This window comes from Ostreococcus tauri (assembly GCF_000214015.3).
Source record: "Ostreococcus tauri WGS project CAID00000000 data, contig chromosome 13, whole genome shotgun sequence".
In the NCBI taxonomy this organism is placed as follows: Eukaryota; Viridiplantae; Chlorophyta; class Mamiellophyceae; order Mamiellales; family Bathycoccaceae; genus Ostreococcus; species Ostreococcus tauri.
In genome coordinates, this window is record NC_014438.2 from 302,366 (window position 1) to 329,460 (window position 27,095).

Consider the following 27,095-nt stretch of genomic DNA (forward strand, 5'->3'; position numbering starts at 1 on the left):
GACGTCACGCCGAGTCGTCATCGCGAATCGTCATTCCTCGTCATGTCCGCCACCGCGCGCCCGTGCGCGAGCTCGAGCGCGTCGTGCGCATCGAAACGATGTTCGCCCGCGTCCCGCGCGCGCGTCGGCGCCCGCCGCGTCGCCTGTCACGCGGAAAACGCGGATAAACTCGAACGCTTTGCGGACTGGCTCAAAAAGGAAATCGACATCACGTTCAACCCGCGAACGCCCGGGGCGAAGATCGCCGGTATTGAAGTATCAGATGCAACTGCACGGTTGGAAGGATGAGTATCAGTTCCATGAGCACGCGCGCGCAACAGACGCCAACTTCCTCGCAAACATTGATTTCAACATCCCAGTGGCGACCATCAACAACATCCGTGAGAATATACGGGGAACAAAATGGCGCTATCACGAAAACGAGACCAAAAGCCTTTTCCGCCTTATTGCGGAGAAGGCGGGATCGTTCGTCATCAAGTTCAAGGCGATGGAACTGCTTGATGATCCACAGCGGTTTGGAGGTAAGTTGGTTTTTGACATGCGTCCGTGCTACTGGTGTGAAGCGACGTTCGATAATTCAAACGATCTCTATGGACATATGTTGGATTGCTCTTACAGAGATATCGACTGGAACGAAGAGAAGGTACGAGAGTGGTGCAGTGAGCAACAGTGGCAAAGAAGTAGAAAGTTTGAGAAAGATGTTGCCAGACTTGAAGAGAAGGCATCTTACTGCGAGGAGATGGTGAAGGTGACGGAAGATTTCCTGAGGTCAGTGCACGGTAACACGAAGCTAGACGTACAAGAAAAGATGAACGCTGTCATGTCGCCTGTTCGCACAACTCTTCCAAGTTGGAGAACTTGGAAAAGTGAAGGGACAGAGGATATTGAGTTGGAAACAAGTCTGCGTTTCTTGCGAGGAGGGCCAGAAGCGTGGAAACTGAAATCATTCGATGTTCAATTATCCAAAGAAGACATGGATCGCATTGACGCAGCGTTGGTTCGCTTCCTCGACGAAGGTGAAAAGAGTGAGCTCGTAGCTCAAATTCAGTTGCCTTTCTCCGCGACGGTCACAAGGGAGTCACTGCAGACGTTGAGACCTAACAGTTGGTTGAATGATGAAGTAATCAACTTCTTCATGAGTAAACACAACCTATACGTTGCTCGACACGCGAGACTCGAGCGATTGCCTGCTCCCGTGGTGAGGTGCGCAAATTCATTCTTTTTCACCAAACTCAATCGAGAGGGATACAGCGCCGTGAAAATGTGGAGCAGAGCGGGGCGACGGACCACGCATGCGTGGCTCGAATCAAAATACGTCTTTATTCCGATTAACATTCGAAACGCGCACTGGATGTGTTCGGTTGTGGATGTGCAGAGCAAAGTTATATACATCATTGACTCGTTCAACGATGAGTACCACGATGTTGGTGACAAACTTCTGGAGTGGATTTGCGAGGATGGTGAAGCAAATGAAATCTCCGTGGGCCGCAAGAGCGCTTGGAAAATTGTTCATAAAGTACTGCCGAAGCAAATGATGCAGAAGAATGGATCGGATTGTGGCATGTTTGTGCTAGCCTTTTGTCGAGACTTGTGCATGCGCATGAGCATTTCACCAGGTGCGGAACCACCCGGTATAGTTTTTACTAGCGAATCCGTGGCCGACAAGCGTCGCCGAGCGGTCCACGAGATACTGAAGATGGGAATCCAGGGCAGAATCGATACAACGCGACCGCACGTCGCATGTTCGCCAAATGAGAAGACAACGCTGCAACAAGTGGTGGATGTCAAGTCACCTCTTGGTAAACAATTTTACCGAGATGGCGCAACGGAGAAATTACCACGCGTGCGAATCAAGCAAGGACGTATGGAAAAACAGATGGTCGTTTATCAACCGTTCATACTTGTTCTAATGAGGCCGGCGCAAGAGCGCCTGCTGTGGAAGTATGGCGATCAAAGATGCATTCAGATGGATTCTACCTTCAACATCACCAGATCAAAGTTCAGTACTTTCACACTCATTGCGAGGCATCCCGATGGATTCTATATGCCTCGCGCTTTCTTCATCACGTCAGATGAGCGCCAGGAAACGATTGTGTACTGCCTTCAAGTCATTCGCGACAAAATCAATAAAAAGTACTCAGGAGGCACTTGGTGTCCAAGCACTTTCATGGTAGACTGTTGTTGGGCTGAAACAAATGCCATTGAGCAAGTATTCCCGAAAGCGAGAGTGTTGTGGTGCCAATTCCATGTGTTCCAGGCGTTCAATCGAAACATAACGAGTAAGCTGGCCGAGAAGCAAGGTGAAAAGGCTTCCATAGCCATCTCGCCGAAAGAGCGTGGACAGATAAAGAAAATACTTTGGAAGCTGGTGAAGGAAACATTTCAGGATGACGATGCCTGGGACAGAGCATACACGAGCGTTTTGGAATTATGTGACCATAAGCAGAAAGAAATAGATAAACAATTCGGTGATGCGGCGTGGACGACGTGGCGATCCTTTCGAAATTACTTGGAGACGCAATGGGGGCGACATAGGAAGCTGTGGGCGAGACATTTTCGAAGCGGGTTGACGTATGGGACGCAGGAGACAACTGGATCAATCGAATCGTTTCATGGACGTTGGAAGGCTCGCCTCCTGGCAGATGGCAAGGGAGATATCCGATCTCGTCGCATGGACTGGCTCATTCATCACTTACAGCACGAAATCATTCCTCGATATTGTGACAAGGTCTGTCAAGCCGAGACGAGCATGGCGCCTGCGCGTGTTAGGAAGGCCATGTTTCATGTCGTAGACGATGCGAAAACGATCGATGACTTAAAACATGTTGAGAAGGAAACGGGCGATGAAGGCACACGGTTCTCTGTGTCGTATAGAGTCAATTACTCGGGAGAAGTGCACAACGTGTCCGGTCTAGAGACTTTGGAAGACTGTGCGTTGGACAGGGATCACACACAAGTAAAGTGCTCTTGTGCGCTCGGACGAAACGGCCAGGTTTGTGCTCCGAAAATGAAAGCGATGCTCATGGAGAACGAGCTTTGGACGTTCAAGGCATTGAACATTCAATGCAAACCTGATGTTGTTGAGAGAACTGAGTTTGATGTAGACGTGCCTATGATACAAGATGATGTTGAAGCCTTCCAACCGACTCATCGGAGAAGCCTTGGAGCAGCTTTCGACAACGTGAGTGTAAAGTCACGCTGCGCACAAATCACAGCCGATTTGACACAAGTCGCACTCGATCCGGAGCTTACGTTGGAGCCTGATGAAGCCGCACACATCATAGACACCCTCGCCAAACTTCAACGCTACATGCACAACTTGAAGACGCACAGAGAGATGTCCCAAAGCATGTCCAAGAATAGCAAGATGGACGGCGATGGCGTGATCGGTATGTCGAACCTGGTTGCAATTCCTATGAGAGGCGCGGCGGGTGATACGGCGTTGAGCAGGAAGAGGGGCTGGCACGAGAAGATGATCGATGAGCACAAACGCAAGGCAAGCAAAGGCGAGCAAATTAGCATTAGGAACTACCTCTTATAGATGTTGTAGAGAGTATTTTAGCACCTTGCAACATCTGGTTGGTGGTCAAAACCTCTTGGAGACATTTTCGCCCTTAACATTTTCGCTCGTAACTCGCTACGGAAGAATGAAACAAGATTTAGCCACGCCCAGTTCTCGCACAAATTTGCAGAAGGTTCTCTCACACCTCGTGCATTTGGAAGATGGGACCCTTTTTTTTTATTTTCGCCAGTTGCCAGCGCGTCCCACGACGCACACGCCGCGCAACGCCCGCAAACCGTCCACGCGATGACTGCGCACGGGCCTATCGCGTCGAAACGACCATGAAACCGCACGTCGCGTCGGGCACGCGTCGGTGAGGAAAGATGGAATTGGAAAAATTTGGAAAACTAGAACGACGACGCCGCGCGCGCCGCGCACGGCGTCGCGCCCTAGTGGCGATCTACACCACACCGGTATGGTGTGTTTGAACGAATCACCACATCTCGCGACGTGCGGTGCTCGTCGCAGCCGCGCATCTCGCGCGAGTCGCCGAATGGGCGATTTCGAAGATGGTAGCCTTTTCCCGTTACCTTCTCATGCCCGACATCTTCCGATCGGATACTGTTAACCCATACATCGACACTCTTGGATCATGACTCGACCTGGGGGGGGTACTCTTCTTGTAGGGTGGGAGTCAAAATCCCTGACGCTCGCGCTTGCTTGACGGCGATGGCGCTTGCGTTTTGAATGTACTCGCTGTTCAGTCGCAACTTTAGAGAGAGAGTGCTTTGCGATAGAATTCGAATAATCTCATCATTATTATTACAAAAATACTGTATCAAATCAAATATATCGGGTTTATGAATGAATGGAGTTGACCGGGACGACGATGCCGTTCGCCAACTTGATGTGGTCGGCGCCGCAAAGCGTCAACGAGTATCAAGATCTCAAATGCTCGGAGTGTCGCAAGTGAGCACTATGAATCGTGCTCCTGTTGACGTCGACGATCGACTTCTTTTCGCAATTTCAGTGGCGGTATTATGGCAGGAGCCCATTGCTGCAGAAAAAAAACACCCTTGCACGTCGGGAACGGCGGCTTCGGCGTTTTGAACAAGTCAGCGCTGTCGATGCGGATGGATTGTCCAAGAACGTTTCGTGGGCGACTCGCTACGTGTTTCGCCAGACCCTCGCTTGAATACAATGAGACATCGAAAGCACCGACAGCAATCTGAGTCTTTAGATATATAACTTTGGCGGCGAGACGTGCTTCAGCGTCTGCCACGTCCGCTAGACGCTCAACTTTGGACGGTGAAAGCGCGAGACCTGTGAGTGCATCTGGAAATTTCTCCTCGAGGACGCGGTTGATGCAAATCGCGTTCAAAGCGTGCTCGATACCAGAAGACTTGCGGTGGCAGTCCGTCTCGTCCCATTCTGATCCCGTAAGCGTGTTGGTGACGGCGACGGCGGTGGCGTCGGCGGCGGCGCCGTCGCTGACAACTTGGTGCTTCAGTGGGTCGGCGCGGTACACGTACCGGCGAAGATTGACCGCGCAAGCTTGAATGGTGGCAGAGCCGGAAAGCAAGCTGTTGGAGACGGCCACCAGCTTGTCGTCGCGCTTGACTTGCTGGATGGACGTGTCGTCGCCGATAGCCATCATGTCCGCGAAGCGGACGCCGGCGAGAGAAAAGCCACCGAAATAGAGGTGCGTGTCCGTGCTCCAAATGATGTTAGTAGTCGCATCGATGTGCACGAGAAGCGTATACTGACCGGAAACGCGACGTTGCCCACTGTCGTTCTGAATCATCAAACCCGTATACGACGAGTTTGTGCGTGAGCGAGACTCCTCTTCGAACCCTTCCAAACGAATGTGCTCGACGATACGACTGTCGTAGCATTCGCCGAAGTAACGCTCGGGAGGGACGAGATGCGATCCACCACCCATCGACTCGAACGAATTCTGCACCGTATGCAGCTGTCCCTCAAAAGGCGCGACGTGCACTTCGCTAGAATCTTCAGCATCTTTAAGCCATCGGTAACCAAATTTATGTGCACTCCAAACCGCACCGCGCATGCGGCGATTGCCGACATCCCGCGGTGGAATCACGCAAACAAACCGGGCGCTCGAATAAACTTTGTACTCGGACTCCAGGTAATCTGTTTCTTCGAATTTGCTTACGTACAGATCTGCCAAAAGATCCGGGATGAGTCCCGCGACGCGACAGGTGCCACCTAAAAATTTCAGCAAAGCCACTCCAGAAAAGTCTTCCCAAGCGCGCATTCTTGCTGGTGCCGTTGCTTGCGCAGAGGCAGACCAACACAAACACGCCTTCCAATACTTACGCACGATGCGAGACGCGAGTTCAGGTGTGGAATCGGATAATCCTTGAACGAATATCTTCGTAAGCCGGTGCCCGAATTCCAAAAAAGTTCCAGACTGGCCATCCGCCGATTGAAAATCGGCGTCGATCGGCTGCGCCTCGCGCGGCGAGGTTAATTTGAATTCTTTGGCCGCATGACGCAGAAATCCAACCGCGTTCTCGCCGCTCAAACAGAGCTTCTCACCAGTATATTTGTGTATCCAAGACGTTCCCTTTCCTTTGTGGCTTCGTTTGAATTTTTCTAATTGAAATTTTCGAACGAACGCGACGCGAGCGTACTCTCGTTGGTTTAATCGGTCGTACGTTTGTGACCACGCAAGCACATCATCGAGAGGCGCTCCTATCGGGAACAAAATCTTTGCATCGAACACCTGCGTATCTCTAGCAAAATGTACATGCGGAGGATACGTCGCCGATCGCTCGTCCGTCGCGCGATCGTCTTTCATGGCCGTTACTCGCTTCGAATCAATGCGCTCAGGTGCCGCCGCGTGAGCAAGTTTCAGTCGCTTGTAGTTCTGCACTGCACGATCGCAACAATCCACACACGACTGTACGTAGTCGTCTTTAAACTTGTCCTGCGCGAGCATCTTCGTGCACTTCAGACAGCAAGAAGATCCGTCATCGCCCACCGTTCGCTTCGCCTTCGCTACAGTCGTCTGCGTCGTCCGAGAAAGACCGATTAGTATCAACACGATTTCGTTCACCATCGACGTACCGGAAGTCCTTGCTCATCGCGCCGCGCCGCGTTCGATACCGCGTTCAGTTTCTTGTTCTTACTATTCGTGAAGCCAGATCCTTTCTTCTTCCGCGGCATTGTTGACGATGCCGACGCCGCCGCTTTCTGCGCGTCTCACAATGACGTTCGGCGTCTCGATTTAAGTGTCATCGCATCATCGCGCCACCGATCGATCCCCGCGCGGGCGCATTCTCGATCGATCCGCGCGTTGCGGTCGCAAAACGCATCACCACGCGACGTTCTTCGTCATTCCTCGACGTTCCGCGCGCTCGGAACGCGCGATCGCGGCGTAACAACGACGCGCGCGCGTGTCGACACCAATCGCCACTTCCGAGAAAAGTCGACACATCGATCGTCGCGCGCGCGGTGGACGTCGCTCGTCGATCGGGACCTCGCCTCGGGGCGACGTCGTCGTCGGCGACGCGGTGGCGTCCACCGCGCGTCGCGTGGACGACGACATGGATGACGACGCGCGCGACGGGACGGACGACGGCACGGCGAACGATGGGCCTTCGAGCGATGGGACGGCGGATGCGCGCTCGAACGCGCTCGCGGCGGTGTTCTTCGCCGTGGGCGTCGGGACGCTGGCGCCGTGGAACGTGTTCATCACGGCGCGCCCGTACTTTGCCGCGCGATTCGCGACGTCGAACGAACGCGCGGTCGAGGCCTCGTTCGAGGCCGCGTTCGCGAGCGCGTACTCGGTGAGTAATCTCGTGGTGTCGTGGGCGGTGTGGCGGTCGCAGTTGGTGGAGGGGAGGCGAGACGGAACGCGGTTGACGGGGCCGTTGTTTGTCGTCGGTTTGGCGTTGTGGACGTGCGGGGCGACGACGCGGATCGATGCGTCGCCGGATTTCGTGTTCGCGGAGACTTTATTGATAATCGCGTTCGTAGGGGGGCTGACGGCGATCGCGCAGAGCGGGGGGTTCGCCGCGGCGAGCGCGCTGCCGGCGGCGTACGCGCAGGCGATGATGAGCGGACAGGCGGCGAGCGGAGTCGCGGTGTCGCTCGTGGCGATGATGACCACGGCGGGGATGGGAGAGACGATGAAGGCGAACGAACGTCATGCGGAGGCGTACTTTTACGTCGCCACCGTGACTTTGTTCGCGTGCGCGTGGGCCACGACGCGGTTGGCGAAGATTCCCATGTACCGGAGACGGCAAGAGGAGGCGCGCGAGGCGGAGGCGCACGCGGATACGGCGCGAGTGGAGACGAGGACGTTGCTAGGGGGTGACGAAGACGAGATCGAGGGAGATAGCGTCGAGGATGTGGAGCGGAACGACGAGGCCTCGGCGTCGTTCGACGCAAAGGAGGAGTGTCGACTGTATCGATTGACAGTTGTGACGACATTTGTCGCGACGCTGTGCGTTTTCCCAGCCGTCACGAGCGCGATCGAGAGCACGAGCGGGACGTTCGGCGCGCTCTGGTCTCCAACGCTATTCTTGCTTTTCAACTTGGGTGATCTACTGGGACGACACTTGGCGTCCATCCATCCCAAGACGCCTCCAAGCGGTCGCTCACTTCTCCAAACGGCGACGCTTCGATTCGCTTTTGTGCCTCTCATCGCCGTCTGTAACGTCTCCACCTCGGGTTGGCGCGCCCCAAAAGTGTTCACCATGGACGTCTTCCCGTTATTCTTCATCACATCCCTGGCTGTGACAAACGGATGGACCGCCAGCGTCGCCATGATGCACGGCGCAAGCCGAGCGCATCCATCCAAGCGTGAAGCCGAGGGCGTGGTCCTCAACTTTTGCCTCGTCGCCGGCATATTCGCTGGGACGACGCTCTCGCTCGTGTTTTCCAGCGTTTGAACGCACGTATACGCACTGTGTAAGCTTGTAAACTATGTATCGCCGATTCATCCGTTCCGCCTCTCGTCTCGTTCGCTCGCTTCGCTTGGCGTCTCTCGCGCCCTCTCGCCTCACACGCGCACGCGTCTTCGCGAGTCGTCGTCCACCGCCGAGCGCTTCGCGTGTAACTTATCGAGAGCGCGTCGTCCGTGCGCACGACGCATCATGGGACGAGGACGATTCAACAAGAGACGCGGCGGACGCGGCGGCGGCGGCGGTCGCGACGGCGGCGGCGCTTTCGCTCGTGACTTTAAGCGACAAAAGCGCGGCGACGATCGGAACGCGAGCGATCACGGCGGACACGCGGACATCGTTCGAGAGAATGCGCAGTTTGAGGCGTATTACAAGGCGCAGAAGATCGTCCCGGAGCAAGAGTGGGAGGAATTCCTGACGAGTCTGCGGACGCCGCTGCCGATGACGTTTAGGATCAACGGAAGCGGCAAGTTCGCGACGGATCTGCGGGATAACCTGGAGGGAACGCTCTTCGCCGAGTTGTTGGAGACAAAATTGGTGGACGAGGAGAACCACGAGATCCCTCCGCCCAAGCCTCTGGCGTGGTATCCCGAGCGCTTGGCGTGGCAGTGCAGCTACACGCGAACTCAACTGCGGTCCAAGCCGATTTTGCAAGGGATCTTCGACTTCATCAAGACGGCGAACGAGATCGGATCAATCTCCAGACAGGAGGCAGTGTCGATGATTCCGCCTTTTTTCTTGGACGTTCAGCCGCATCACCGGGTTTTGGACATGTGCGCCTCTCCTGGGAGCAAGACGTTTCAGATTTTGGAACGCATGCACGGCGATTTCGAGGGTAACGCCAAGCTCCCGACCGGTTTCGTCGTCGCCAACGACGTTGATTTGAAGCGTTGCAACTTGCTCACGCACCAGACGAAGAGAGCGAACTCGCCGACGCTTCTCGTGACTAATCACGAGGCACAAAATTACCCTGTCATCAAAGGTCCGAAGGGCGAGGTCTTTGATTTCGACGCTATTTTGTGCGATGTCCCGTGCACCGGCGACGCGACGATGCGTAAATCTCCCGATATCTGGACTAGATGGACGCCTGGCAACGGCAACGGGTTGCATAGCCTGCAGCTTAAGATTGCTATGCGCGGTGCGCAGCTCGTCAAGGTGGGCGGTCGGCTCGTGTACAGCACGTGTTCGTTGAATCCCATCGAGAACGAAGCAGTCGTGGCGGCGCTTTTGAAGGAGTGCAAGGGTGCGTTAGAACTTCTCGACGTCAGCAAAGAGTTACCGGATCTCAAGCGAAGCCCTGGAATTCACGATTGGCAAGTGTGGGACAAGTTTGGATACCATCCATCATTTGACGGAGGGGAGGAAATGTACAAGCTGAGTAGGACCATGTTTTCAGATGAAGAAACGAAAAAATTGCCCCTCGAGCGATGCTTGAGATTATTACCGCATCACCAGGACACCGGTGGATTTTTCGTCGCCGTGTTCCAAAAGGTGGAGGCGATGGAGGTTCCTGCTGACGCCTACACAAAGAAGCAAGCGATGAAGGAGCGCATTCGCCTTACGCTCAGTGTCAACGCACAGGACGAAATCAAAATGTCTCATGAGGTGTATCAGTTGGTCAGTAAGGGTGCATCAGACGTGGTTCCTCCGATTGAAGGTGAAAACGGCGAGTACCTGCTCCCGCACCGGGGCGCGAAGGGTCCAAACGGAGGGAGCAGGTGGTTGGGCATCGACCCGGTGTTGCCAGTGAACGATCCCAAGGTGATTAACAGCATCTACGACGTGTACGGCATTAGGAGTGAGGACATAGCGTTGCACAAGAACTGTGTGACGCGTACCCTGGACACCTCTCGCCCGAAGCGTGTGTACACAATGACTGATTCGTTGCGAGAGTATTTGGCGTGCGACGTGGGCGAGAGCCTTCGCGTTACGTGTTGTGGTCTGAAGGCGTTCGAACGTCAGGAAATCAAAGAGGATGACGAGGATGACGTGTGCGATTACCGTCTCACTCAAGACGGTCTACCGATGATGTTCCCTTTCGTGACGAAGCGCATCATCCGTCCCACGTTTACTGACTACAAGATGCTCCTGGAGCGCCGCACGCTGGCGTTCGAGTACAGCGCCGACGCGCCTCAGCGCGCCGTCGTTTCCGACCCAGAGACCAAAAAGGCATTGCTCGATCTCACGCTTGGGTGCTGCGTCCTCGTTCCCAAGGATGAAGATCTCGCTGCGCACAACTTCACGATGCAGGATTTGGCCATCGCGTGCTGGAGAGGACGCACCTCCACCAACCTCCTCGTCTCCAAGGCGGAGACGATCCACTTCATCGACAAAGTTCGAGCCGTCCCCGTCCTCGCCACCGAATCCAAGGGCGAAGCTCCCATGGAAACGGCGTGACTGCCGTATTGTGATCTGTAAGAAATCGCGTTAGCCGAAACATCCGCACCCGTGCGTTATCCGCGTTTTCCTCGACTGCACTCGAAGGCATCTCAACCGCGCGACATGTCCCTCGCGTTCGCCCCAATCGGCGCGTGCGTGTTAAAGCATCCCCTCGACCGTCACGACACCACCGCCGAGCGTCGCGCGCGCGCACGCACGGCGTCGACGAGCAGAAAAGATGCTTCGGCTTCAACCGAGTCCGAGACTTTGAGCGCCATCACGTCGTCCTCTCAAGCGCCAATGACGCTCAATCGCGCGTTCCGTCGAATGTGGACCAAGGCGGACGCGTACCATGCGCACGGGATCTCTGGTACGGTGTACACGGTGCTCGGGGCGGGGATGATGGGCGGATGGGCGGTGGACGACGCGGTGGCATTGACGAGCGGCGTCGCACCGCCACCGATGGACGGATCGCTGACGATGTTGGCGTTGACATTGGCAACAGTGTGCGCGGTGAGCGGATTACCACTGTCGAAAAGCCGAGGATGGCGTAAGACGGAGCTCAGTGCGCGTTCAATAGCGTTTCAGCTCGTGCTGACGTGGGAGTGCGTTCGATTCGCCAGCGTCGTTGATCCCTCGATGCACGTCCCCCTCTTGGACGCCGTCGCCCTCGGATTACTGCCGTTCGTATGGCAAACGATGACGTCGGCGTACATCATCACCGCCACGAAGGATGATAAACGCGCGGCGCTCGCGGTTTGGTTGGGCACGCTCGGTTTTGGCGCGCAGATTTTCCCCGCCCAGCGCGTCCTAGACCTCGCCAGCGTCGCCGCGCTCGAGGCTTCTAGACCAGGTTTACCCACCATCTGGGCGCACGGCACGTTCGGCCTGATCTGGCTCCTGAACTGGTCCACATTTGGGGCGTCCCTGCGCGCCCGCGACGTCGTCGCCCGCGACGACGATTACGTCGCCTGGTTTCTTCTACGCCCGAGCGCGTTTTGGTTCGTCTTATTCGCCCTAGACGTTGCCGTTCGACGCCCGTTCGACTCCGTCACCGAGTACCTCGCCTCCGGTCTCGGCGCCGTCCTCACCGCGGCCTGACCTCGAGCCGGGACCAAAAAGCAAAAAGCGACCACGGGGTGTGCCGAGATCTCAAAAACGAATCCCGCGAAATACCACATTTCATACATACACCTACAACACACACAATATGTATCACACATCCGATCAAATATGTTTATCGTGAAAATATCTCAAAGACGATCACTTTTCACCCACCTCGCAGCTCCCGTCGCGGCGCCGGCGCGAGTGCTCCACGGACGCCGCGCGCGTCGACGCGGGCGACGCGCGATCGTTCGCGAGACGTCGGCGGTGCGATTGTCTCTTCGCTCTCGTCCGCGTTCGATCGATCGAGCGTCCAGGGAGGCGGACGCGAGGATTAATCCAAACCATCGTTTCCTCGACGCGGCGACCGGGACGGCACAGAGACGGGACGGGTCTCGAGACGCGAGCGATGTCCGACGCGCGAACGCGCTCGCGAGGGACGGTGGACATCGATGGTGAGACATTGAAGCGCGCGGATCGGGGGCGACGGGGGCGTGAAAGCGGGGATCGGCGGAGCGAGACGAACGCGGTGGCGGCGGCGGGAGAGGACGGCGGCGAGCGAGACGCGGACGCGCTGCGAGTCTTGCTCGCCACGGATGACGCGCACACGCGAGGAATGGTGCATAAAATGTTGAGAGAGCTCGGAGTGGAGGTTGTGATGGCGACGAACGGGAAAGAGGTCTTGGAAGTTTTGCGAGGAAGGCCGAAAGGCGTGGCGGCGGCGGCGGAGGACGTTTCGGTGGACATGATTTTGTTGGATGTGCTCATGCCCGCTTTGGACGGCGAGGTCGAGCTCGTGGAGGTGTGCAAGTCGAATGAAGCTTTACGAGGCGTTCCCATTGTTATCATGTCCACCGTGGACGAGCGGAAGGCGTGCGGGACGCGGTACGAGCATTCCGGCGCCGCTGGTTTCCTGACAAAGCCAGTGAACCGAACCGAGCTCAAGGAGAGCTTATCGCACACGCGCATGCTGAAAAGTCACGAGAGTGGCAGCGCCGAGAATGATGGCTCCGGGAACGATCCCAACGTCGGAAGCGCCAAGTCTTCACTCACAAAGCTCACCAACGGGGAGAAGGCAGCTGGCGGCTCGGGCGACGGCGGTTCCGGTGGTGGTGGATCTGGACAGGGACAGAACGATTCCGGAAGCGATAATGTTCGATTGTATAACGAAGGTAACGAGAAATCGCGACGTCGCGAGGCTGAGGCGATGGATCGATGGGCCAGTCGAGAGGGCGGTTCCGGAGACTGCGGCTCTGGAGGATCCGGTCAAGGCACCGGAAGCGGTAGCGGTTCGCACGAGGGCTCGGGTTCTGGACAGCGAGATTCGAACGAAAACGAAAAGTTTCGAGGGCTGAGCGTGCAGCTCATCAAGGCTCACGGAGGTGCGACGACCATGCTCGAACTGAGTTTGCCCGAACACTCGTCCGAGCACGTCGTCGTTCGACGATCGAACTCGCGCTCCGCGTTCAAGGGATTCCAAACCTACCTCAAAAGTGAGAAGAAGGAAAGTTCAGTGCAAATGATGAGCCTAGATCTAACGCAGCAACAACACCAATCGTTTTACGAGGCATCCTCTATGATGCCGCCGGCGGATTTTGCCAGATTTTACGGGCCCATCATGCCTGCGGGCATGCCGCCGCCGCCAATGGATCTACCCTTACCGCCGCCACCGTACATCGACATGAATCAGTTTACGGCTGCCGCGTTCACATCGGCCTCGATCCGACCTGACATGATGGATTCGACCGCAAACCCGTTCTGGAGCGTGTTGCAAACCGCGGCGGATCACACGCAGCAGACGAGTTCAAGCCAAGCCGCCGAGCATCGCGCCGCGGCGATCCGACGCTTTTTGAAAAAACGCAAGGAGCGTAACTTTGACAAGAAAGTCCGTTACGCTTCGAGGCAGCAGCTCGCCGCGTCTCGTCCTCGCTTACGTGGACAATTTGTACGCAACGCTGAGGAGACGACGACTGAAAACGGCTCAAACGGTTCTGACGGAAAGAAATCAAATGAGTTCAACGCGAGCGCCGCCAAAGGCGAAGTCCAGGGCAGAGAGGAACAATACGTCGATCGTCACGGTTCCAACACCGGTACCTCGAACGAGGGCTCAAAGGAAGGATCGCGAAGCTCGTCTCGCGACGGCTCCAAGTGAACTTGTATTAATGATTATGATTATGAGTAAATCCAAAAGAATTCAACCTCTAGGCACTACAAGTACTTCTAGTGCTACCGGTAATGATCAAACGTTCCTCGTTATGTCGTGAACATCAAGTACTTATCATCCCGATAAATGACGAGGACTAATACTCGAGGGCATTTTGGCGTGCACGGATCCCGTTCTATTTTCTTCACCGGCGCGCCGGTGAGATTGCTCGGTACTTGCGGGAACGACCAAACTGTCACGACAGACCAAGGGGCGCCGTGGTCGTTTACCAGTTTTCTCGCGAATTCAATCGCGCGCTCGATCTCAGGATGGAGTAAGAAACCGGACAGGCGGTGGACGTCGACGGCGTCTTTTCGCTCGCTCGCGTCGCCTTGAACGTATTCGTTCCCGAGGCTCAGACGACCGCAAAACTCGAGTATGCGCTCTAAATCGTCCACTTCGAACGGCTTCGACTCTCCTCTGTTCGGTGGGTCCATGGACGCTAACAAAATCGCCTCTTCACACGATAAATCCACCATGACGCGTTCCGAAACCGTTTCGTTCGCGACCCGACTCGCCTCCATCACCGTCGGCGGGAACGTCACGTCCTCCGGTCTTCCGTCAACGAGCGACGCGCAAAACACATCACTCTTCCCAATCCTACCCTCCAGCGTCCTCGCGCACGCCCCGAGCCGATCGTGAAACCGATTCGACACTCTAAACTTCTCCCTGCGACAGTTTACGCTCGCCGCGCGCTTCCCTCTCGCGTCCTCCGTCGTCCCCAATCCCAACATCGACGCCGTCGTCGACGTGAGCGACGCGACGAACCTCCCACTCGGCGTCACGCACCAACAATCGTTCGCGTCGACGTCCACATCACGCGTGATCATCCCAAACGTTCGCGTTCCCGTCCTCGCCGCCTCGCCTTCGCCACCCGTCCCCGCGTACGCCTTCACGAATCGCGCGTCCAACGCGTCCGCGATCGACATCGCGACCTCGTACCTGGACGATCCCTCGCACACCTCGCTCGTCCACGCCGCGCGTCCGTCGTCGCACCGCGCGCCCGTCGACGCGACGTCCACGCGCGCGCACATTGGAAATTCCCTCGCAATCATTCGCATCACATCCCACTCCGTGGGCGCGAACGCGCGCCATCGCGCCCGACGACGATGGCCCATCGTCGATCGCGCCCGGGTGCGCGCGCGCGCGAATCCGCGGTCGCGTCGCGCGACGACGCGCGCCGCGAAAGGTCCAACCGTCCGTCACGCGCGTGACGCACTCACGCGACGCGACGACAGACGCCGACGCGCACCGAGGCGCATGGACGCCTTCGGCGACGGCGTGCCGTTCGGTGACGTGCGTGCGATCGCGCGCGACGCCGCGGGGGCGCGGACGCGGACGGGCGAGGCGACGCGGTGGCGATGACGATTGGGCGTTGAATGGTCCAATCGTCCACGCGTCCGAGCGTGACTGACGGCGATGACCTCGCGCGCGCGCAGCCGGGATGGTACGGGTCGTTTAATTCACCGTATTACGCGTCGACGCACGAAAAGTTTCGAGCAAAGGTGCGAGCGTTCGTCGAACGCGAAGTCGCGCCGCGGACGCACGAGTGGGACGAGACGAAGACGATTCCGAGGGAGGTGTACAGGAAGACGTACGAGGCGGGGATCATGCCCGCGGTCGTGGGGAAACCGTGGCCGAAAGAACTGGTGCCGGAGTGTCCGGAGCCGGAGGGGTTCGATTACTTTCACGAGCTCATCGTTTTCGACGAATTCGCCAGGTGCGGGAGCGGCGGCGTGCTCTGGGGGTTGTTGGAGGGCATACACATCGGTTTACCCCCGGTGCTGAACTTTGGGAGCGAAGACCTGAGGCGCAGAGTCGGTGCGCCGTGCTTGCGCGGCGAGGGGATCATATGCCTCGCTATCACCGAGCCGTACGCCGGGAGCGACGTGGCGAACATACGGTGCGAGGCCAAGTTGGATCCGAGTGGGAAGTTTTACAGCGTTACCGGCGAGAAGAAGTGGATCACGAACGGGATCTGGGCCGATTACTTCACCGTGGCCGTGCGCACGGGTGGGCCCGGGATGGGTGGAATCTCTTTGCTCGTCATCGAACGCTCCATGCCGGGAGTGGACTGTCGACGAATGGACTGCATGGGCGTGTGGGCGAGCGGGACCACGTTCATCACGTTCGAGGACGTCAAGGTTCCGGTGGAGAACCTCATCGGCAACGAAAACGAGGGATTTAAGTACATAATGCACAACTTTAACCACGAGAGATGGGGTTTCGTGATTCAGGCGAACAGGTTTGCGCGCGTGTGTTACGAAGAATCGTTCAAGTATGCGCACCGCCGACGCACCTTCGGGAAGCCGCTCATCGAACACCCGGTGATTCGACACAAACTCGCGGAGATGATACGACAAGTTGAGGCTACGCACTGTTTGCTGGAGACGATTACGTATCAGATGAACACGATGACCAAGGAAGAAGCCGCGAAGGCGCTCGCGGGCATCACCGCGTTGGCGAAAGTGCAGAGCACAAAGGTATTTGAGTTTTGCGCCAGGGAGGCTGCGCAGGTGTTCGGCGGGGCCTCGTACGTGCGAGGAGGTCAGGGAGAAAAGGTGGAACGTCTTTACCGTGACGTGCGCGCCTACGCCATCCCAGGCGGGAGCGAAGAGATCATGTTAGACCTCGGCGTGCGACAAGCGATGAAGCAATGGAAAATAGCGCAGTCGCGCCTGTAATTTCACGGCATCTTCTAAGTACTATATTTTCTACAACTCATTCGCGGCTGATATGAGTTCGCTTGATGTTGGAATCGGCGCTTTGTTCTCGTCCGTTCCCTCGTCATCGGCGACTTGCTTTTCCAGAAAGGAAACCCATAGATCCGCGACGGGTACTTCCCTGTTCTGACCCGTTGCCCCCGTGACTTCCAGCGCGACGCCTATGGCGCCCGCTGCGATGCTCACGGGTGCTCTCGCGATCTTTCCGAGAACGCCCCTCTTTTTATTCTGATTTTTCAGAGCCTCCATTCTCGCCTTTTGCTTTTCCGAAAAGCCGAGCATCTTTGCCAGTAAGTTGAGAACGTCCTCCGCCTGTTTGCGCTCGAGGTAGGCGATGAACAAATCGCTCACGATGCGCTTGTCCAACAATTTTTCGCTCTCCACCATCATATCGCTGCTCTTTTGAAGCGCGTGATGGAGCGCTTTCCTGAGCTTGCTCGCGTCTGTGGTGGCCTTGATGCACTCCTCCTTGGCAATGTTCAAGTGCGCCTCAAACTTCTTGAGCCGCTCCTCTGCCTCAGTCGCCCGCGTCTTGGCCTCCGCGCACGCCGCGCGATCGCTCGCCGCTTGTGACGTTAAACTCGCCACCTTTTGTCGCAGAATCGCCGCTTCGGCTCGTCGCGTCTCCGCGTCTTCGAGTTCGGCGTAATACGCGCCGAGCGCCTTTTGCAAATTGTTCACCTCCTCATCCCGCGCCTCGAGCGTCGCCCGCAGCTTCGCCACCTCGGCGTCGTTCCCACTCATATTCTTCTTCAATTCACTCAGCTTACGTTCGTACTCTCGCCGCTCTTCCTCCCTCGCCTCGTCGATTTCCCGTTCTTGCTCCTCCGCGACCTCGTCCTCCTCATCCTCCAGCGCCAAGAGGTGCGCGCGAAGTTTCTTCAGCTCCTTCGCGTTCCGATCCCGCTCCGCTCGCAGCTCTTCCATCTCTCTCTGCGCGTTTTCCATCGCCGTCGCGTGTCTCGCCGCTTCCAATCCCATCATTCGCTCCGCCTCTCTCGCGCGTCGCTCGAGCGCGTCGCCGTTCGCGTCCTCTCCGCTTTCTCTCAACGCCTCAATCATCTTCGCCGTCTTGATCTGTTCCCGCTCGATCGCCTCGTTCACCGCTCGACGCACCGCGTCGTCGCGGTCGTCCCTCGCGTGCGCGTCCGCGGTCGACGACGGCGCGTCCGGACCGCGTCCATCGTCTCGAGCTTTGAAATCTGCGTGGGCGATTGATGAGACATCCTCGCGCGTCGTCGCGTCCGCGTCGGTCTCGAGCGACGGCGCGCGATCGCGACCGCGGCGTGCGTTCGCCTCGGCGCGAATCGCGGCGAGACGCGCGGCGACGGCGTCGGACATGTCGAACGCGACGCCCGGCGAGGCGCGCGGTGCGGCGCGCGGCGTCGGCGGCGGTCGGGACGTTACACATCGCGGCATCGCGCCGCGCCTCGAGCGAGTCGAGCGACGTCCTCGGGCGCGAGACGCACGATGTGATCGTCGAGGGCGTACTCGAGCGCGGCGCCGTCGATCAAGACCTTGTAAAAATCATCCCCGGCGCGCGCGCACACCCAGAGGCGGCGGGCGGAGACGAACGCGACGACGCCCTCGCGTCCCACCGCGTCGGGCTGTCGAGCGTGCGACGTGACTTTCACGACGCACCCGTGTAAATCAATCTCCTTCGTCAGCGCGCGTCGCGCGGCGGACGCGTCGCGGGATTCCACGAGACCGCGCGCGTACCGCGTCCACGCCCGTCGAAGCGTCCCGAACGCGCTCCACGAACACCGCGACTTTTTCAATCCAAACATCCCATGTTTCCGCATCACCGTTCCCGACGCCCGCGCCCGCATCGCCCGCGCGAATCGCTCTCGCACGCGCTCTCGTCGCGTCGTCTCCGCGTCCGCGTCCCGCCCGCGCGGCGCGTCCTCCAGCGTCAACGCGCGCTCCCGACCGAGCTTTTTCCGCACCTGATCCTCCCCGTCCGCCGCGTCGCCGCGCGCGCGCGTGCGCAAGACCCGTCGGAGGTAATTCTCCACGACGCGTCGTCGGCGCGTCGCGTCATCGCTCGTCGCGTCGTCCGCGTCTTCGCGTCTCCGTCGAGTCGTCGCTCGCGCGCGCGCGCGTTCAACCGTCCGTGCCCTTCGCGCGCGCGCGCTCGGGGCGTAGATCCCGTCGTCGCCGTCGCCGTCGCCGTCCGCGTCCGTCGTCGTCGTCGTCGTCGCCGCGGTCGTCCGTCCATCGTCGTTCGTCGGCTGCCTCGTCGTCGCCATCATTTCTTTCGTCTCCATCGTCCTCCGTCGTCCTCGGTCGTCCGTCGTGGGCGTCGTCGAGGCCCCGACGCCGCGCGCGGACATGCGGGCGTCCAGCGCGGCGATCGCCCGCGCCTTTGCGCCGTCCATGGCGTCGCGTTACGTGGTTCATTCGACGCCTCGAACGCATCGGCATTCGTCGACGCATCATGCGCGCGTGCGGTGGACGCGCCCGAGCGACGCGCGCGATGGCGCTGCTGACGCTCGTCCACGTCGCGCGCGCGCGGGCGTGGACCACGGCGGTGGTGGGGAGCGTGAACGTGGACGTCATCGCGCGCGTGGGGATGATTCCGCGCGAAGGCGACACCGTGGTCACGCGCACGGCGTCGACGACGACGGCGATGGGCGGGAAAGGGGCGAATCAAGCGATCGCGGCGTCGCGAATGACGTGCGAGGATGGGGGACGTGATTGGAGAGGGGTTGGATTCGTTGGACGATTCGGCGCGGATGCGGCGGGCGACGCGACGCGCGAGGCCATGGCGCGAGAGGTGGATCTCGAATACAGCGCGCGGAGCGCGATCGGGAGCGCCACGGGGTTGGGATTCGTCATGGTGGCGAACGATGGGGGGACGTCCGCGGTGGTCGTGCCGGGGGCGAACGCGTTGGATTGGAACGACGACGACGCGGCGCTGGAGGATGAGTTTCGGGACGCCCTGCGCGGGACGGCGACGTTGATGCTTCAGCGCGAGATCCCGCATCGAGTGAACGTGATCGCGGCGAAGATTGGGAGAGAAATGGGTGCGCACACGATCGTGCTCGACGCGGGGGGGTCGCATGAGGTTGTGGATGGGGATTTGTTGGCGCTCGTCGATTACGTGGCGCCGAACGAGAGCGAACTCGCGGGCATGGCGGGCGTCGATGTCGACACGCTGTCGAGCGAAGAGGCCGTGATCGAGGCGGCGCGAAAAGTTACGGGGACGTCCGCGGTGAAGGTGCTCTGCACGCTGGGCGCGCGTGGATCTTTGCTCGTGAGCGCCTCCGGCGTCGCGCGCGGCGCTCCGTCGAGGCTCCCGGACGGCGCGCGCGAGGTCGACGCCACCGCCGCGGGAGACGCGTTTCGAGCCGCGTTCGCGGTCGCGATGGGCGAAGGAAAAAATGAGACGCAAGCGTTGCGCTTCGCTGGGGCCGCTGGGGCGCTCGCGGTGACGAAAATGGGTGCAATGCCAAGCCTACCGACGCGTCGAGAGGTGGACGCGCTTCTGGGCGAGGAATCGCGGTGCGCCGATCGCGCGTCGACGTCAACGTCGTCCACGATCGAAGACGAGCTCGCGGCGCAGCACTTTGCCAGTCGTCTGAACTCGATGAAATCCCGCTTGGATTTATTCCTGGATAGGAACGAATCCGCGCCCGAGGTGTTCAATCTCGTCAAGCGAATGGGCCGCGCGCGCGGGATATCTCACGTCTTTTTCAACTATCCTGAACACTTCATCACGAAGACCGGTGAGGAGATTGAACCCGAGATATTGCGACGGAAGGTGCTGGAGCAAAGCTTACGCATCGGCGCGGTGTGCGTTCGGTTTCCGGAGGAGCCGTACAGGCTAGGCGCGTTTACCAATCCCGATCCAGCCGTCCGAAGACTCGCGGAGGGTTTGGTACGCAGATCGTGCGAAACCGCCGTCGCGCTCGATGCCAATGAAGTCATCATCTGGCCAAGGTACGACGGATACGATTACTACTTACAGGCTGATTACGCCTCGGCATGGGACGTCATGGTTCAATCGTACAAAATCGTCGCCTCGAGCGCGGAGTGCGCTTCGCTCAAGGTCTCCGTCGAGTTCAAACCCACGGATGAGAAGAGTCGATTTAGTTTCATTCCGAGCACGGGCGCCGCCCTGCTCCTGGTCGACGCCGTCGGTGAACCGAACTTCGGTCTCACCATCGACGTCGGCCACGCGCTCGCCGCCGGTGAAAATCCCGCGCAGTCCATCGTCATGACCGCCTCCCGAGGTCGTCTCTTCGGCGTGCAGCTCGGCGACGGACACTCTCGACTCGGCGCCGAGGACGGACTCATGTTCGGCAGCGTCCACACCAACGCCGCCCTCGAGATCGTGTCCGCTTTACGCGCGCACGGCTACGCCGGATTTCTCTACTTTGACACCTTCCCTCTCAACGAGGATCCGGTCGAGGAGGCGTCTCGAAACGTTCGAACCTTTCGCGATTTCCATAAAAAAGTCGCCGCGAGCGCTTCCGCGCTCGCCGACGCCGCCGCGCGCAGAGACGCCCTCCGCGCGGCGGACGCCTTCGCGTGACGCCTTCGCGACGCCCCCGCGCCGGGCGATGATGTGTTGATGCATCCATTCCACGAGTCACGACTCATCAAACGGTCCCTGTCCCCACGACCACCGCGATTCCCACCGCCACGTTCCCTCGCGCGCGTCCACGCGTCGCCCGCGCGCGTCGCGACGCGCGTCCGCGCGCGCACGGGCGCGTCCTCGATGGCGCTCACCGTCGCGCCCGCGATCGAGGCGCGGCGAAGCGTCGAGGACGCGGCGCACGCCGATGACAGATTTGCGGCGCGTATCTCCCGGGACGCGCATGAAATTCTGCACGACGACGACGACGACGACGACGACGACGACGACGACGACGGATGGAGAAGTGTGCGTAAGACGTCGTTTCGAAGTCCGAACAGCGCGCTGAGCGCGGAGACGTCGTCGACGAAGATGGAGGAGGAATCCGAGGGCGGGGCGGACGCGAAAACGCCGAGCGAGGCTGTCGCGGAGGAGCGAAAGTGGGCGCCGACCTTGGTCGGGGATCTGCGAGTGTCTCGACGGATGGTGAGAGGTGGTGAAGACGCGGGGTCGAGTGGACGATGGTCGGCGTCGACGTCGGAGGATTTGGAATGGGACGAGCGGTCGGGGAGTCGCGTCGCGGCGCTGGAGACGCTGCGAGAGGATGTCTGCGACGACGATCTGCTGGGGATGACGGATCCGGACGAGGTCACGAGCGTTGGAACCGGGGGATGGCGCTATCGCTTGGACGATTTTCAGCTCGTCGAGGTGATCGGACGCGGGCGGTACTCCGTGGTGTACGAGGCGGTGTATCGGCGGATGAACACGCGAGTGGCGCTGAAGTGTTACATCAAAGACAAACTCAAGGCGCACGTGTTCGAACAGATTGCGCACGAGATCGCGGTGTACTCTAGGCTCAAACATCCAAACATCGCGGCTTTTCACGGTTCTTTCGTCGATCCAGAGACGGGGAACTATTACATCGTGCACGAGTGCATGCGGCGCGGCGACGTCTTCAACGCGTTAGCGCGGACTGGCGGCAAGTTTTCCGAGCGGCGAGCGGTTTCGATGGTGTTGAAACCGGTGATTGAGGCCATCAGATACTTGCATCAAAATCGCGTCGTGCATCGCGACCTCAAGCCGGAAAACGTTTTGCTCACAGAGGACGGTAGCTCAAAGCTCATCGACTTTGGCTTTGCACTGCACTTGGACTGGTATAAACCTCTCGGACGCTTGGGTACGACGGACTACATGGCCCCAGAAGTTGTTAAGTGCGACAAAGCGTATCGTGATGCGAACGCGAAGCTTTCAAAGGAAGGATACGGGGAAGCAATTGACTACTGGTCCATCGGTTGTTTCGCGTATGAGCTCATCGTCGGATTTCCGCCGTTTCAGTCGACCAGCAGAGAGTCTATTTATTCACTGATCACGGCAAGACACTTTAGAGTGCCCGCGTTTGTTTCCGAAGAAGCGAGTGATTTCATCCACAAATGCCTCGTACTCGAACCGGGTGAAAGGATCAAGCCGAGAGAGATGCTCAAGCATCCTTGGATTGTCGCCAACTCCACGCTTGAGGACGAGGGCGTCGAGTCGCTCGAGCGATCGTGCGTGCATGAAGAGATCGGGACACCCACGAGATCGGCGACAGCGAGATCGATGGTATTACGCTCGTTGCAAAGCGTATCGTCCAAGTTCTCCAATACGAGGATCACGCCGCAAGCCCTCGATTCTTTGCGAGAAGAGCTCGATTGGCAGTACGCTTCGAGACCATCCTTGGAGCGAGGAGAGATTGACCGCTCGTCCGAGGCGTTCACAACGTCGACTTCTACGGTCGAAGGCGTTGATATCGTCAGGGCGCGCTCTTTCAGTCTCTCGCATCGTCTTCGACGTTTCGGTTCGACTTTTGCGTTCAGGTTCCGTAACCGAGACTAAAATGGCACGCGACTTCAGTCTATCGCACTGTACAGCGTCTCATGTTTGTAAAATTTTGTTCTCATTGCATCACACATCATACTAAAATTGCTCGAAACTTCATCTCGTTCATCGTGGTCTTGAGTCTTTGTCTCGCCGGCGCGCAGGCGCTCTACACGCAGTCTCGGCAGCGCGCGACTTCGCTCCAAACCTCTACGGGAACGTACTTGCACCAGTCCGCGCACACGGCGACGAGAACGACGAGAACGATACGAGTGAAACGAGTGTTGGAATTCATGGACGTCGACAGACGCATGTGCGCGCGCGGCGGTGTATGGGTCTCCAACGCGGTGTCTGTGTGTACGCGTCTCGCGAGATAACAACCGACTACACGCACTCGCACTCCGCGAGCGCACGAGCGAACTTTTCACCCTCATCCGTATCTACGACTAGATCGCCGCATTCTTCACCGCGCCAGGGCGTCCATTTCGCCGGAATCACGACGCCGACGGCCCATAAGAATAAACCATCCGGGTGCGCCTCGTCTTTACCGAATCGACCGTACCTGACGTCGCCCAGAATAGGCGCGCCGAGGGCGACGCTGTGACGCCGGAGCTGATGGGTTCGACCCGTTCTCGGGAAAAAATCTACCAACGTCAACGTGCCGTATCGTTCGCTCTCGCGCGTGAGGACGACGGCGTACTCGGTCGACGCGTCTCGTCCCGAGACGGGCGCGTCGACGACGCCCGACGTCTTCTCCAAGCGACCGCGCAAGATCGCTCGATACCGTTTCTTCACCTCTCGACTCGCGAACGCGCTCGAGAGCGTCGTCAACCCCTCCCTCGTCTTCGCGCACACCAAAATCCCACCCGTGGGCTCGTCCAAACGATGACACGGTTTCGGTTTCGTCAACACGCCAAAATCCGCCGCGCTCACCTCGCACGATATCGCCAACATCCGCTCCGCGCTCCACCCTCCACCGCTCCCCGGTCCGATCGTCGCGCAATCGTCCGGTTTCACCGCGATCGCCGCGTGCGCGTCTTCGTACAGCACCACCATCTTCCTCGCGCCTCGTTCCTTTTCGAGCCCCAACTCTCCGCGCGCCCCCCGTCCCGGGACGTTTCGCGTCAACACCTCGAGCACGTCCCCAGACGCGACGCGATCGCCGCTTCCTACGATCTCACCGTTTCGCGCGATCGTCTTCCGTCTGCACGCCCGCTTCGCGCTCGTCGCCGTCGGAAACGTTTTCGGAAGCATCACCGCGAGCGTCCTCGACACCGTGTCTCCGTCGCGCGCGTCGTCCACGACCACCGTCTCCCGCGTGACGTACGCCGAGGACGTCTTCCGCGTCGTCCCCGTCCGTCGCGGCGTCGTCGTCGCCTCGCACGGGCGCGCCATCGCGCGCGCGCATCGCATGCGCGCGTGTGCGGTCGCCGTCACCTGTCACCGGTCACGCGTGACCCACTGTCGCCTTTCACCGGTGACCTTTCGACGCCTGTCGACGCCTGTCGACGCCTTTCGACGGGAGGGGTGAGCGATCGCATCGATCGGCCATCGCGCGATCGCCGCGCGCGCGACGATCTCGCGTCGCGCGTCGGACGGCGCGACGACGAGCGGGCGTCGACGACGATGGACCTCGTTCGCGACCTCGCGCGCGCGGCGCGGACGCGGGTGCGGACGACGGTGGTGGAGAATGCGTCGACGATCATCGAGCTCGATCGGGGACGCGTCGTGGACGCGACGGCGACGGCGGGTGCGACGGGGCGCGGGACGGTGGGATTCGTGATGTACGTCGTCGTGTACTTGGCGCGGACGATCTGGGGACAGATCGCGGTGGCGGTGGGGACGATTGTTTTGGGGTTCGCGATGGGCACGACGTGCGCGCGCGCGACGCGATCGGACGGCGCGAAGTGGATGCGGACGGCGATGAAGAAGCGGATGGGACGGCAGGCGACGCGAGAGGTGACGTGGATAGAGAAAAAGCGGGCGGAGCGTGGGCTGGGGGGCGAGGATGAGGATGAGATTACGTTTCACGAGGATTTTAAGGAGACGTTTTCGACGCACGCGCCGATTTGGACGAAGGACTCGAGTTACAGCCGCGCGCACTGGCTCAATCGCGTTATCGACGGGGCGTGGCCGTACATCGACACCGGGGTGAGTAAGACGGTGAAGGAAAGCGTGGAGCCGATTTTGCGCGAACTGTTACCGACGTGGGTGACGTGGATCGGGTTTGAAAAGTTCACGCTTGGGCCTCGCGCGCCCACCATCACCGGAATTCGTTCGCATCAGTCGCACATGGAGAACAGCATTTTGGACATCGAGCTGTCGTGGGCGTCGGATTGCGATGTCGTCGTCACCATTTATGTATTTGGCGTCCGATTTCCCGTTACCGTACGTGGTTTACAGATCAAGATGCTCGCCCAGGTGACGTTTGATCCGCTCGTGGATGTCATTCCGTGTCTCGGCGCGCTTGAGGCGTGTCTCATGGAAATGCCCGAAATTTTGGATTTCCGACTCTTCATCCCGGGTGGTGTCGATCTACTCGCCCTCCCTTTCGTTCATCGTACGGTGCTGAAGATTGTGCGGCAGTCGATCGGGGAAATGCTGTTGTACCCGTACAAGCTCCACATACCAATCATGCCGGCCAGCGGCATCCAAGCTGCGTCGACGGGGATGATGCGCATCAGGTTCTTGAACGGTAAGGCTTTCTACAAGCGCCGCAACTACAGCAAGCTCTCGCGCAAGAGAGGTAAAAAGAACTCTCGCTTCACGCAAATGCTCAAGACGGATAGCTACTTTATCAAGTACTGGACACGTGAGCAGCGCCAGCTGTCGACGCCGCCCCGCAGCGGAGAGACTCCTTCATGGGAGGGCACCGCCGACGCATTCGTGCTCTGCGACAGAGACACCCCGCTGTACTTTAGGCTCCTCAAGGAGGGCGCGGATCGCATCTCAAACTACGGTGAGATTCAAATCATGTGCGGAGAGATCGCCGACCGCGGTGGCGGAAAGGTTGTCATCGAGCTTCCGTTCATCGAACCATCGTTTTACAAGGAAGAGTGCCCGCTCGAGTATCTTGCAGCCGCTGATGGGTACTCCTACGAAGAAATCATGGACCGTTGGGCAGAAATAACTGCGTGGCACGCAAAAGCTGACGCGGGCGCCGTACAGGCGCGAACAAAGTACTTTTATCGATGCCTTGAAGAAATGGACAGGCGGAAGGGCGTCATAAGCAAGTATCGGCATCCGACTCTCGCACTCGAGCTGGAATACATCGATACAGGCGCTCCAGATGAATTGGACGACGGTGATGAAAATTATGAGCTCGGTGTACTGACAGTCGAGGTAAAGGAGGCGGACAATTTGCTTCGCGTGGACAGCCAACTTCCGAATCCAATGGCGACGCTTCGGTGCGCCAAGCAGGAGTATTGCACGCAGCGCATCTTGAAGTCGTCGCATCCGAAGTGGAACGAACGTTATGTCTTCTACAACGTTGTCGCCGAAATTGATCCGCTCGAGATTGAGATTACGGGCTTCGAGAAATCCCTTGGTCGTGTAGTGATTGACACTACGCTCGTGCGCCTGAACGGTTTAATCTCCGACCGCTTCAAACTTCAGGATGTCTCAAAGGGTGAGGTGTTGCTCGAGCTTTCCTACACCCCCATGGCTGCGAAGAAGACGATCGCGCGCCCGTGAAGGACCGACGACGTCACGAAGACGAGAGGGCACTACAAGACACATTAAAGCGGACCAACCTCAAGGAGCTTCGAAACGTGTGTAAAACGAACCTGACTACCTTGTATTTGTCGCTCGCCGGTGA

The 27,095-nt window shown here is 58.7% G+C and overlaps 14 protein-coding genes across 14 annotated transcripts; 9 read left to right on the forward strand and 5 right to left on the reverse strand.

Annotated features, from left to right (window-relative positions):
• Positions 1-262: 262 nt before the first annotated feature.
• OT_ostta13g01770 (Peptidase C48, SUMO/Sentrin/Ubl1) lies at positions 263-3,541 on the forward strand (the record flags this gene model as incomplete). The annotated part of the gene is made up of 1 exon (XM_022982723.1): positions 263-3,541. One exon carries the CDS (start codon positions 263-265, stop codon positions 3,539-3,541), a length of 3,279 nt encoding a protein of 1,092 aa, XP_022840218.1.
• A 937-nt stretch (positions 3,542-4,478) lies between these two features.
• OT_ostta13g01790 (unnamed product) lies at positions 4,479-6,587 on the reverse strand (the record flags this gene model as incomplete). Its single annotated transcript, XM_003082605.2, has 1 exon — positions 4,479-6,587. One exon carries the CDS (start codon positions 6,585-6,587, stop codon positions 4,479-4,481), a length of 2,109 nt encoding a protein of 702 aa, XP_003082653.2.
• Positions 6,588-7,074: 487 nt separating this feature from the next.
• On the forward strand, positions 7,075-8,424 carry OT_ostta13g01800 (Equilibrative nucleoside transporter; the record flags this gene model as incomplete). Its single annotated transcript, XM_003082608.2, has 1 exon — positions 7,075-8,424. The coding sequence occupies one exon, from the start codon at positions 7,075-7,077 to the stop codon at positions 8,422-8,424; it is 1,350 nt and encodes a 449-aa protein (XP_003082656.2).
• A 204-nt stretch (positions 8,425-8,628) lies between these two features.
• On the forward strand, positions 8,629-10,833 carry OT_ostta13g01810 (RNA (C5-cytosine) methyltransferase; the record flags this gene model as incomplete). Its single annotated transcript, XM_022982724.1, has 1 exon — positions 8,629-10,833. One exon carries the CDS (start codon positions 8,629-8,631, stop codon positions 10,831-10,833), a length of 2,205 nt encoding a protein of 734 aa, XP_022840219.1.
• A 105-nt stretch (positions 10,834-10,938) lies between these two features.
• OT_ostta13g01815 (hypothetical protein) lies at positions 10,939-11,916 on the forward strand (the record flags this gene model as incomplete). Its single annotated transcript, XM_003082610.2, has 1 exon — positions 10,939-11,916. One exon carries the CDS (start codon positions 10,939-10,941, stop codon positions 11,914-11,916), a length of 978 nt encoding a protein of 325 aa, XP_003082658.2.
• Positions 11,917-12,328: 412 nt separating this feature from the next.
• On the forward strand, positions 12,329-14,071 carry OT_ostta13g01820 (Signal transduction response regulator, receiver domain; the record flags this gene model as incomplete). Its single annotated transcript, XM_022982725.1, has 1 exon — positions 12,329-14,071. The coding sequence occupies one exon, from the start codon at positions 12,329-12,331 to the stop codon at positions 14,069-14,071; it is 1,743 nt and encodes a 580-aa protein (XP_022840220.1).
• Positions 14,072-14,172: 101 nt separating this feature from the next.
• OT_ostta13g01830 (unnamed product) lies at positions 14,173-15,051 on the reverse strand (the record flags this gene model as incomplete). The annotated part of the gene is made up of 1 exon (XM_003082613.2): positions 14,173-15,051. One exon carries the CDS (start codon positions 15,049-15,051, stop codon positions 14,173-14,175), a length of 879 nt encoding a protein of 292 aa, XP_003082661.2.
• A 450-nt stretch (positions 15,052-15,501) lies between these two features.
• OT_ostta13g01840 (Acyl-CoA dehydrogenase/oxidase C-terminal) lies at positions 15,502-16,806 on the forward strand (the record flags this gene model as incomplete). The annotated part of the gene is made up of 1 exon (XM_003082615.1): positions 15,502-16,806. One exon carries the CDS (start codon positions 15,502-15,504, stop codon positions 16,804-16,806), a length of 1,305 nt encoding a protein of 434 aa, XP_003082663.1.
• Positions 16,807-16,836: 30 nt separating this feature from the next.
• On the reverse strand, positions 16,837-18,186 carry OT_ostta13g01850 (unnamed product; the record flags this gene model as incomplete). The annotated part of the gene is made up of 1 exon (XM_003082616.2): positions 16,837-18,186. The coding sequence occupies one exon, from the start codon at positions 18,184-18,186 to the stop codon at positions 16,837-16,839; it is 1,350 nt and encodes a 449-aa protein (XP_003082664.2).
• A 62-nt stretch (positions 18,187-18,248) lies between these two features.
• On the reverse strand, positions 18,249-19,223 carry OT_ostta13g01860 (unnamed product; the record flags this gene model as incomplete). Its single annotated transcript, XM_003082617.2, has 1 exon — positions 18,249-19,223. The coding sequence occupies one exon, from the start codon at positions 19,221-19,223 to the stop codon at positions 18,249-18,251; it is 975 nt and encodes a 324-aa protein (XP_003082665.2).
• Positions 19,224-19,321: 98 nt separating this feature from the next.
• Positions 19,322-21,382, forward strand: OT_ostta13g01870 (Xylose isomerase; the record flags this gene model as incomplete). The annotated part of the gene is made up of 1 exon (XM_022982726.1): positions 19,322-21,382. The coding sequence occupies one exon, from the start codon at positions 19,322-19,324 to the stop codon at positions 21,380-21,382; it is 2,061 nt and encodes a 686-aa protein (XP_022840221.1).
• Positions 21,383-21,568: 186 nt separating this feature from the next.
• On the forward strand, positions 21,569-23,296 carry OT_ostta13g01880 (Serine/threonine-protein kinase, active site; the record flags this gene model as incomplete). Its single annotated transcript, XM_003082619.2, has 1 exon — positions 21,569-23,296. One exon carries the CDS (start codon positions 21,569-21,571, stop codon positions 23,294-23,296), a length of 1,728 nt encoding a protein of 575 aa, XP_003082667.2.
• Positions 23,297-23,662: 366 nt separating this feature from the next.
• OT_ostta13g01890 (Pseudouridine synthase, RsuA/RluB/C/D/E/F) lies at positions 23,663-24,673 on the reverse strand (the record flags this gene model as incomplete). The annotated part of the gene is made up of 1 exon (XM_003082620.2): positions 23,663-24,673. One exon carries the CDS (start codon positions 24,671-24,673, stop codon positions 23,663-23,665), a length of 1,011 nt encoding a protein of 336 aa, XP_003082668.2.
• A 231-nt stretch (positions 24,674-24,904) lies between these two features.
• Positions 24,905-26,971, forward strand: OT_ostta13g01900 (C2 calcium-dependent membrane targeting; the record flags this gene model as incomplete). The annotated part of the gene is made up of 1 exon (XM_003082621.2): positions 24,905-26,971. The coding sequence occupies one exon, from the start codon at positions 24,905-24,907 to the stop codon at positions 26,969-26,971; it is 2,067 nt and encodes a 688-aa protein (XP_003082669.2).
• Between the last annotated feature and the right edge of the window lie 124 nt (positions 26,972-27,095).